Source organism: Eucalyptus grandis, chromosome 3 (assembly GCF_016545825.1).
Source record: "Eucalyptus grandis isolate ANBG69807.140 chromosome 3, ASM1654582v1, whole genome shotgun sequence".
NCBI classification, from domain to species: domain Eukaryota; kingdom Viridiplantae; phylum Streptophyta; class Magnoliopsida; order Myrtales; family Myrtaceae; genus Eucalyptus; species Eucalyptus grandis.
The window spans coordinates 43816700-43827846 of record NC_052614.1 but is presented as its reverse complement, the minus strand read 5'-3'; the positions used below and the strand labels follow the sequence as shown (position 1 = coordinate 43827846).

At 40.4% G+C, this 11147-nt stretch overlaps 2 protein-coding genes across 2 annotated transcripts; one reads left to right on the top strand and one right to left on the bottom strand.

Moving 5' to 3' along the window:
- Positions 1-2246, top strand: LOC104436717 (cinnamoyl-CoA reductase-like SNL6). Its single transcript, XM_010049575.3, has 6 exons — positions 1-366; positions 477-637; positions 748-936; positions 1186-1339; positions 1670-1862; positions 1971-2246. Exons 1-6 carry the CDS (start codon positions 219-221, stop codon positions 2050-2052), a joined length of 927 nt encoding a protein of 308 aa, XP_010047877.1. The 5' UTR covers positions 1-218; the 3' UTR covers positions 2053-2246.
- A 928-nt stretch (positions 2247-3174) lies between these two features.
- LOC104439150 (5'-deoxynucleotidase HDDC2) lies at positions 3175-10402 on the bottom strand. Its single transcript, XM_018870043.2, has 8 exons — positions 10044-10402; positions 9193-9317; positions 8413-8450; positions 7612-7722; positions 7464-7543; positions 4777-4813; positions 4206-4247; positions 3175-3358 (listed from the first exon to the last, which is right to left on the bottom strand). The coding sequence occupies exons 1-8, from the start codon at positions 10215-10217 to the stop codon at positions 3291-3293; spliced, it is 675 nt and encodes a 224-aa protein (XP_018725588.2). The 5' UTR covers positions 10218-10402; the 3' UTR covers positions 3175-3290.
- Between the last annotated feature and the right edge of the window lie 745 nt (positions 10403-11147).

The window sequence follows — 11147 nt, the reverse complement described above, 5'->3', positions numbered from 1 at the left end:
ATATGGAAAGCATATGACAAAGTCGTCCGAGCACAAGATTGTGAGCAGATGAGAACGTGTCGCATGATAGTTCACCAACTCTTCCTCTCTGACGCCTTCAAGAGAAGATGAAAATCCACATCCCCTCTGCTCTCCTATAAACACAGCACAACTCATCAGCACAAACAAGACGCAGAAAAGAAAGGGAAAAGAAGAAGAATCCAACAAAGCAAAAGAAAATGGAGAGGGAAGAGGCGAATGCAAACATGGCCGAGATCGACAAGCCGGCGGTTTGCGTCCTCGATGCGTCGACTTACGTGGGGTTTTGGATCCTCCAAGGCTTGCTGAGCAAAGGGTACAGTGTCCATGCTGCAATTCAGAAGAATGGCAAGTCTTTCTCCAATTCTCAGCGTCTTTTTGGAAGGACCCTTTTGAGGTCTTCTGCTTCTTTTGCTCAGCGGGTTCTCTCTTTGTTCTCTCTTCATCGAATCTTGCAGGAGAGACAGAGATAGTGGAGAAGATCAGGGACATGGAGTTGATCGAAGAGAGATTGGTGGTCTACAGTGTGGAAGCGCTGGATTACAGAAGCATTCTCGAAGCATTGAAGGGGTGCTCTGCTCTGTTCTGCTGCTTGGACAGCTCGGATGGCTATGACGACGTGAGAAAGTCCTTCCGAGACAGATATATCAGCAATCCAAAGCAATCGTCAATTCTTTTTAGTTTGAAAATGATTCCATTTTTTTTCTTTTTTTTTCGGGTTTTCTTCAGGAGAAAAATGCGGATTTGGAGGTGCGAGGAGCGATCAACGTGGTGGAGGCGTGCGCGCAGACCGACAGCATCGACAAGGTCGTCTTCAGCTCCTCCCTCACGGCGGCCATATGGAAGGACGACATCTCGTCCCAGGTAGACGTGGACGAGAGGTCCTGGAGCGACCCGGACTTCTGCAGGAAATTGAAGGTACACCACCATGTAGTACACCCCATTCCGGGTTCTAAATGACTAGTCAATGTCGATATTTCGCGACCTACTAGAACCTTTTGGCTTCTCTTTGACCACGTCCTCAACTGCCCTCGTTACTTCCCGGTTTGATCTTTTCGAGTGCCGAAAACGAAAGGGGTGTGTTTGGTGTTGGTGAGACTTGTTCTTCGGATTTGGATTTTGATTGGAATGTGGTTGTTGGTTTTGGTGTCGATCGGACCGGTTCAGCTGTGGCACGCACTGTCGAAGACGCTGTCGGAGCAAGCGGCATGGGCGCTGGCCATGGACCGGATGCTCAACATGGTCTCCATCAACAGCGGTCTCGTCCTCGGCCCCGCCGTGGCTCAGCAGAATCCCAAATCGACATTGGCTTATCTCAAAGGTTAAAACGCTTTCAAACCCTTTTACTCAGTGGCTAGTACTAGCAATGAATTTTACTCGGTAAATACTCCTCCGGGTTGCGACACGGCGACAAAGGGATAGAATTACTCAATAAGGTGAGGAGTTCGATTCCTCGCGTGAAAGGTTTTGACTGCCGTCAATTTGGTTAGTTAATAAAAAAGTGGGTAGTATAAGAAACAGCGTCTGACTTGATTGGATGAAGCCCTCTGTGGAACTTTCTTCGTACACAGCCATGAATGCCTTGAGGGGTTCAAAATTTAATGCGAGGATGAGGACTGCAAACATTGCTAAAGGATGCGATTTTATGCAGGGGCTTCCCAAATGTACGAAAGCGGCGTCCTCGCATCCGTCGACACTAATTTCCTGGCTGACGTTCACATCCGGGCGCTCGAGGACCCCTCGACGCGGGGCAGGTACTTCTGCTTCAACCAGGCGGTCAACACTGAAGAATTGGCCGCGAAGGTTGCGCAGCGGCTCAGCCCTCTCATATCCCTGCCTCCGAGGTACGCGATTCGCGATTTGCATGTTCGAGATGAGGAGAGAGACACCGACCGTCGGCCGTCCTTGCTCGCCCGGGGGTTAATAGCGGGTTTTTGTTTGTCCGAGTGCAGGTACGAGCAAGGCAGCGAGGCGTTTGCCGAGAGGCTGAGGACCAAGAAGCTGGACAAACTGGTCGAAGGAACTGCCTATTGATGAGGGGGATGAAGATGCCCCTCCCCCCCTTTTCTCCATTGTTTTCTGGTCTCTCTGCCTTAGAATGTCAAAGGACATGTGTTCGTGGTCCCATTTTCAGTTGCGTTTACGGTTTCACTTTCATGGTGATGGTGGTGGCGATTGCATTCCAAAAGAATAAAAGCAATGAACACGAAAAAGACATTACAATCTCATGAGTTGAGTAACGAATAGAGCGCGAAATCATCTGAAGAGAAGAAGACTCACTACCAAGACAAGACATTGTTTCTTCACCACAACATCCTCCGGGACCTCTCAAACTGAATAAGAACAGACGATCTGATTACTGATAAACTAGTTAAGAGGTCCGTGCAAAACTGCGCATAATCAAAACTCAATTCACGCAAATGCAGAATCAAATTTCGTACAAATATGTTTGCTTTCTCCAAGTTATATCGGTTCATTTCCAGGTCTAGTTTATGCAATTCCTATATTTGACACGTCCAAATCATGATCCACAATCGTGTGAAGCCCTAGTTACTGCAGTACCATGGAAGAGATTTCACTTTCTAAAAACGTCCTTTCCCTTCTTCATTTATGAAATTAACGTATTTTTAACTTTAAACTACAATATGCCCTTAAGGACCACCCCAAAAAAAAAAAAAAAAAAAAAAAAAACCTATAATGTGCCCTACTCAATTAGTTAAGGATGAAGGCATTTACCTTCTCTTTAAAGAGTGTGAACTTAGAGACTTTCATATCGCGAGTTTTATCCTTTTTTCGACTAGAGCAAATTTTAGATAAGAAATTCCTGGACGAAGGCTATTTTTTTTCCTTCCTAAAATTGAACTTTTTAATAAGGGAAACAAGAACAGTTATCGACAAAACCCGCTATTGCATGTCAAATCAATGTTATTTAGAGCGAAAAAGTAACACACCAGTTAAAAAACCAAGGATGTGCTGCAGTTAAAGATCATGGAGAAGTCCAAACCGGAAAAGGTCTGGAATCAAATGTGTAGCAGGTAACATGGAATCATTGCGGAATCAGATGAGAAAAGAGCTTCTCAATTTAGCAAAGGTCGATTCCTCGGGTAACGGCGGCTGTAAGATATGAAAGTTCAGAGAGAGAGAGAGAGAGAGAGAGAGAGCAGATGCTACCAACCATTTCACTGAAATAGGGTCATTAATTTCCATGACGTTCATATCACTTGCCTGAAGTACCGTAGATTCAAATTTGAAAAACTTCAAAAATATTTTAACTACTGCCTTTTCCTTCTTGATGCTATCTCTGATGCCCAAGCTTTGCCCAACTCGGTCTGAAATTTTCCTGCAGAGAAGATGGTGAAATTTTTTTGAGTTCGTTCCATGTGGAACAAGTATAATGCAGATAGCATTGTCCGATACAACTTAATCGTGACTGACACAAGATCATGAATGAGATTAACTTGTCTTTTTCTAGAGGTGCTGCTTCCTTGTATGTAACTACTAACAAAAGATTCAATCATGCACGGTTTGAATTGAGCATTCTTGTACATACAAATAAATAACAGGTCACAGTGCAATACTATGCTATTAAGAAGATCATAGACTTGGCAAGATTTTGATAGGAACTTTACCGTTGTTCGAAGTCTATAAAATTATTTAAGGCACATCCTCTCTATCAATTTAACAAGAGAAGTAAGATTTTAACCATTGAGAAGATGGTCTGTCCAAAACAAATAGTGAAAGTACCAGGAAAGAAACTGAAAGAAATATTATCACCTTAACCGAAAAGGCAATAACAACAGTTCAATATGATCTCATAGTTACCTATTTGTGACAAATAAAAAGAACTATGATAAGGCCAAAAATTGATAGGAAGGGTGAAATGGCCATTAATGGTGATTAAGAGTTGAGAAGGGGTGCTTCGCAATAATCAATAAACTATTTCTGGCTTTTCAACAACTAGGAAACCTATAAGGCAACAAACTCAAAGATCAGGGAAAAGGCGAAAATGAATTACGGTTGCAAATTGCAACAAAACTATTAGGTGAGCATGCTACATGCAATTTTCCCTTAACGCTTTAAACCTAATGCACAAAATACTGATGAAATCATTGCTTTCACTTCTCTATGTTTAGTCAAGTGGCAAACATATTGAAAGTGTTCATGAACAGCAACAAAGATAAACGTACCAGCAGTCGACACAAAAAACTCGTCGAGATCCTTCCCTTGCTCTGCATTAAGATGAAAACATTTGAATCATCACCCTAACTTGATAAAGATTACAGCCAAAGGCTTTCTCTGTTTGCAAAGAACAACCCAGCAAGAGATCACAGAAAGATGCTGACAGCAACTGTTCTAAAATCGCCTCACAGAAGCTACATACATGAGACTAAAGTGAATGAATGGAAAAGTAGCTCATCACTTAGGGAAAGGGCCAGATTTCCAACATATATGGAGGCAAACAAGAAAGCAGCCATCATCCAAGAAGAACTGAAAAGGAAATGGCATTTTGCAAATAAGTAGCAGCTACTTAGCATCCGCATATTCATATTGCCAGTCTCTTTCTCCTTCTAACAAATCATGACTCCTCTTCTCTCAACCTTCAATGCCACAATATTGCACAACAATTCAGTCTATTGAGCAGATAATCAGTGAAATGCGGAGTGTGAAAGAGAGAAAAAGAATTGCTCATCCAAAGGAAAAAAGGTAGGGAAGTATTTTTCTCATCTTCAATCCATTGTCGCAGAAGAAAAGCCTTACCATTTTCATACTCCAGGGCTTGAAGTATCATCTCCACCTAATTAACATGAAGGATTGTTAGAATTAAAAAATGTCAAAACACATTTCTCAAGGTTAATTACAACAATGATAAGTCTCGAAAGAGCAACTTCATTCTTTTTGCATCACTAAGAAGACAGCATCTGGTATAATATGGGTGTGCTCACATTCACATATGTACACTACCACCAGCTCTTCAAACCATTCGAATTGTTTAATGGCTTCACTCGAAATTGTCACAGTTTCTCTTGCAATGGTCCAAAAAGATGTTTAATCATGTTCTGGACATTATGTGTTGCACTCACTGATGCACTTATCTAATGATTTAGCAACTTGGACGAGCCCATCAAAGTGAGTGCCCGTTGTATGTGATTAGTATATCAAATCAATCACTCATGTTATCAACAAAATACTTTATGCTTATTAAGCTGAAGAGATTCCGAATGTGTTGAAGGCTTTAGATCCTAACCAACTAGATGAGAATGTTAAGATGAACCATTACCCCATTTAGATTCTTTCTCAGAAACGAAAGGTAAATCATATGTAGGAACAAGGCACTATAGCATGTTGTTGTTTACAAGTTAATTCACCGTGGTTCTTATTGAACCTATAATCATTCAAGCTAAATCTATCTTTACAATTTGCATCAAGTATTTCCATGATTTTAATTTCATTTCACCATCCCAAAGAGTGTCAAGCACATCTGTATCTACCTCAAGGTAACTCATACAGTTCCAAAAGCTTCAAACAGTAATCATGAAGCGACCATAACAGAAGTAACACCAAGAATAACAACCAGTACAGTGTTAAACATACTCAACTGATCTCATGCCATAACTTGAAGATCAGCAACTTAAAGTTAAAGCGTTAAAATTAATTTTTGTAGGTTTTGCAGTCCACAAATAATGAAAACTATTACAAAATCTCAAGACCTGTGTAATATGGCACAATAAAAATTTGAATAATAATATATTTAGAATGTCAATTTCCTTCAGATTATAAAGTACAGATGACCACTTAAAATGGGATTCTAATTTCACCTACTATGCTTAACTTAACATACAAAGATGAAAAGACGCAGTCAAAGTAATGCTTAACCATATCCTTCAACTTAGTCATCAAAACAAAAGAAACCAGCAAGGACAAAATGGCTGAAACACCAAATAATTTTCATGGTAATTATATCCACAAGCATGATCCACAAGAAGTTGATAGGCCTTCTCCTCTCCTGAGGTAAGTGTGGATTTCCTCACGTGGCAATTGAGACCAATGGCAGTTAGAGGTGAACATGGTCCGGGTTGGGTTGGTCCACCCTTAACCCTAAGACCAACCCTATTAAGCTTGGGACCGAAGACTCAATCGATCTAAGGGTTCGGTCTGGTTCCAAGGTCAACCCGGGACCAACCGATAATTTTTCTATTTCATTTTTTATACCCCTGAAAAAACGATCGAGAACTAGACAAACCCAATGGATTCGATGACAAGCGAGGTCAACTAAGAGAGGTAAGCGGCAAACGTCGAGCGTGTGGTGAGCGTGGGGTGAGTGTCGAGCGGGAAAAGTAGCAAACAACAAGCAAGGCAAGCATTGGGTGATGGGCGGCACGAGTGACTAAAAGTGAGCGAGGCGAATGTCGAGTGACGAGCAAATAAATTATTTATTTTGATTTTGATAAATTGAAGGCTAAGATGACAAATAACACAAAAGAGAACAAGTACTAGAAGAGCATGCCATGATAATCTATTTATGCCATTTTGGATGTTGTGATGACTTATCATAAAAACATTTTCCTTTTTTGTAAATTATGATTATTGATACCGTAAAAAACATTAAAAATCTAAGTTATTAATACAAAGTGTAAAATTACTTAGATTACTCACTAAGGAGCTGTTTAATGTTGTTAATGCCGTTTGTTTTAGGTTTTTTCTATATAAAAATTTATAAATAATATATTAGATATATAATATAAATACAATCAGAGTTGGTTTGGGTTAGACCGATCCTAACCTTCTAGGACCAAGGATCAACTTGCACAATGCTGGTTCAAGGAATCCCAGGACCAAGAACCGACCCAATCTCCCTAAAAATCGGACCAGGACCGGCAAGGTTGGCCGACCCAAGATCGGTCCAAGGTTGAGCCTAGACCGATGCTCACGTCTAATGGCAGTAGGTTTAATCATCTAGACCCTAAAACCCAGTCATAGGTCAGCCGGCAGATTTACATGTCGTTATGCGTGAGTAAATACAATTCCAGATTTAAACCAATTCCAATACAGAAATAGACATAAAACCTCATCTGGCATTGGACATTCAAGTATATATGTTTCACCTATTACCATCAATCAATTATATTAAAATAAAAATCTGACGTCAGCCCATTTCATCTGGGCTTTAGATGGCATTTTCAGAAAAGAAGAAAAAAAAAAAAAAAAAGAGGAAGAACGGAGAAATCATAAGCAACTTAGGGAAGATGATGAAAGATTTCTACCATAAATAGAATGGTTGTAATGTTTTTGATTTTATGGAAAAGGGATCACCAGTTACGTGCCATACTTTTATCCCATTGATGAGAACTAAGAGAATTCGTGAAAGAATTGTCCATGAGTAATAAAGTAAAATTGAGGCTAAGCATTTGCAAATCATATATAATGTAAAAGGCAAACACATGCACCTTGTCCAAATCCTTAACAACTTTGGCTTCTGGTGATAAATTTGCCTCATACTCCATCCATAGTTCATTTATCTCCTTTGCTGCAATTGCAACTGGGTAAGTGAAGAAACCACAAATATTCAGGCCAGAAAAGAAACACAAAGGATACCCTGTGATTCTCCACCAAGTAATCTGCACATATGATCTAATGCTTCCCTCTCTCTTCGGCTTTTCTCCACCTTTGAGATGCCATCAGAAGGGGTTATATCGCCAACAATAGCTAATTCAAAAAGTTGAGAGGTAAGATCAATAGCAACAATGCATACTTTGGGGACAAATCTCTCTTCACAAATAAACTATTGAAAGTACATTTATCTACAATTGAACCAACAATCCGTCAGATCAACAAATGACATTGTAAGGACATTACATTCTAATCATTATGACATCCCCTGTTACGTACTCACTACTCATCATTATGTCCTTTAGGCAACATTTAAAGTTGAACAATCAAATAGCATAATGCTGAAGGCCCATTTGCTCCAATGAGGGCATTAGAATCAACGCAAAAATTTCCTAGCAGAAAAGCTTGCAGCTCAATTGACATGCTTTCTTACATATGAAGTTGAGCAATTAAATAGGATAAGATTGAAGCCTCATTGCTCTACCCTTGGGCAAAGATTCAACACAAGAAGTTCCTAATGAAAAAAGGTTTAAGCTAGGTGACCACCGTAATCAGTAACTTATTTCTCAGAACATCGATTATCATGTAAAACAACTCTATAATTGGGAAAGAAGCACAATGTCAGGTAAAAAGAACTTCCCCATCTTCCTTTTATCCTTGAATGACATGCTATCTTGCAATTATCTTGCAGTCACTATCAGCAGATTACACTTATCTAATGACTTTATTTCATCTTCTTACAACAGAGGAAAGAAAAAGGAATGGTAGTCTGGAAAAGCTCCATACCTTCAGCTATGTCATGTACAATTGCCATTTTTATACACCTGAAATAAGAAAAATAAAATAAAAGACAAGATTACAAAATATTCAAAAAATCTCAATCGAAAGCAACACACAGAAAAGAGGAAGCAGATCATGTTCGCATGATTGGTGGCTATGCTTCATGACTGTATAATCCAAAAATAAATAAATAAATGGAGGGCCCAGATTCATTTATCAATAATAGACAGATTGTATTCACATACTTTCTTCATTAGCTTGACAAATATAGACTCAGCAACGTATCTTCAAATATGTTTTAGACTTCTTAATACGTAACTGACATCTAAAAGCACACTTTTAAGGCTAAACCGATCTAAGTAATCTAAGAAAAGGGAGCAGGAACACTAAAAGAATATTTTAGAACTGGACATCATAGCAAAGACATTGAAAGTTCAAAGACATTTCACATCCTCTTTTCCTTAGCTTAAGTCAAAGATATTTCACAATATTGCTAATGTGGTAGATGAAGGAGAACATTCATTGTTAAGCAATAACACTCACCACTGCCTGAGCAATGAACAAGAAGAACACCATCCAAAGCCACGTCAAAAGATTGTAACTAAGAAATTTTCACATTTCAAATCCAATACTCTTTCTAATTAAGTACTCATTAGAATACGTAATATCTAAGAGAATATATACAGGAATATGAACTGAATAGAGATCCAGGTAAGTCCAAAGAATAAACTAAGCAATTTTTCTTAAAATTATAAACCAAATAATTAAACTAATAGAAGTACCAACTTGTTGCGGTCAACACCAGGAATATCCGAAGCAATAAGCGCCATCAATCCCATTCGATACATATGGTCCCCTATGGACTCTGGATCCTTTACATCTCTCTTCACCCAACCAGCTCTTTTGGTCGTCTGATACAATTCAAACTCAAGCAGTGACAAATGGAGGAGAAGACAGAGAGAGAGAGCATAGTAAACAACATGCATGATTCCAACCATATGGAAATGAAACAAAATCAAAAACGAAAAGACAGTTTCAAATGTAGGTAAAGGAATGCCAGTCGGTATAGGGCCAAACTATCCAATTTATTGTTTTGTACAAAAACAGTGCTTTTGTAACTTGAGGGCCACATTTTCCCTTCTAAAAAATTCAACTCTATAATCAGATAATACCTATTAATTGAGTAGAATCTCCCCTCACTAAAGCAGCACAATTAAAGTGCATTTATCTAAATTCAGAAGATGGACAAAAGAACAATTGGAGACAACAAATGAGTAGCTACATTTAGCTCATAATCTGCCATAGCGTCTATCAACCTTTTGATAACGGGCACTGACAAAAGTGTATGTACGCCTAGAATCAGAAAACCAAGCGATCAAACTGCCGAAGCACATACCAAAACCATCGAAATAAGCTACATCTATAAGGTGCGGCTATCTCTCTCCCCTCCAATCATGATAATCTTCCTCGACCGCAGAATCAAACAAACGCTCTCCATTTCCATTCGAGTTCATCAACCTCCCTCTCGCGAACGGCTTTCCGTTCACGATTATCACTGTCCACGCTCCGTTTCTCCGCATTTTCGGGAACCAAAGCAGAAGCTCCAACGGAGCTCTAGGAGAGACCGGAGGAGATACCTTAAGGCGGTGGCAGAGAGTGAGGAAGTCGATGGCGGAGGACGCGGAAGAAGGCGACGGCGACGGCGACGGAGGAAGAGGAGAAGCGGAGGCGGGAGCGGTCCGCTTCTCGACTCCCGGGGAGCCGGCGGCGTCGCCCGACGGCGAGGCGGCGGCGGAGGCCTCCGTGGCCATGCGGCGGCGCGCGGGGATCGGCGGCGAGGGAGGGCGGGGCCCGAGCGGGTTGAGCCGGGACCGGAGGCGGTGGGGGCGGCGGCGGCGGAGGCGGCGGCGAGGGAAGGGACGAGGAAGGCGAGGGAGGGCGGGGCGCAGAGGAAGAAGGCTCGGCTTCCGCTCCACATTTTTTTGATTTTTTTCCCGTTTTTATTTATTTTTTTTGGCTCTTTTTTGAGTTTTTTAAGTTTTTTTTCTCTCTCTCTCAAGAGGCTTCGCCTTTGGCGACGAATGGATCCGTTGGGGATGATTCGGTAAGATGCGAGTCGCCCCGCCCGGGGAGAATCTGAGCCGTCGATTCGGTCGACGGGCCGATGCTTAGTGACGTGGCCGCTCCGGGGAGCTGGAGCCTCTTCGGTGGGGACCTTTTAGGAAATTTCCAGAAATCCTCCAATACTTTTCACTTTACACCCTATATTTCCCAACCACTGATTTTGGACGGGGACTTGTTTCCAAATTGGTTACAAATGCCCCCTGATTTGTCATTACCCCATTTTTCTACGGTTGAGGTTGACTCAGATAATCGAAGTAGTTTAAGGTCTTGCTTAGGACCACAATACTTTCACTTTACACCCTATATTTCCCAACCACTAATTTTGGATGGAAAAAATTGTCTAAAAAAAGTCATAAACTTATTAATTTTATATTAATTGAATCTTAATTTTTTAATTTTACCAATTAAGTACCGAACCTTTTTACTTTTTTTTATTAATTAAGTCCATTTTGACCGGAAATCAATAATATGAACAATTTTTCATAATTTTTTACAAATATATTTTTATTTTATTTTATTTTTCCTTTTTTCTTCCCTTCTTCCTCTTCTAACCAATTGGCAATCACACCATGTAGAATGGCCAAATTCATATAAGTGATTTCAAATCAAAATTGGTT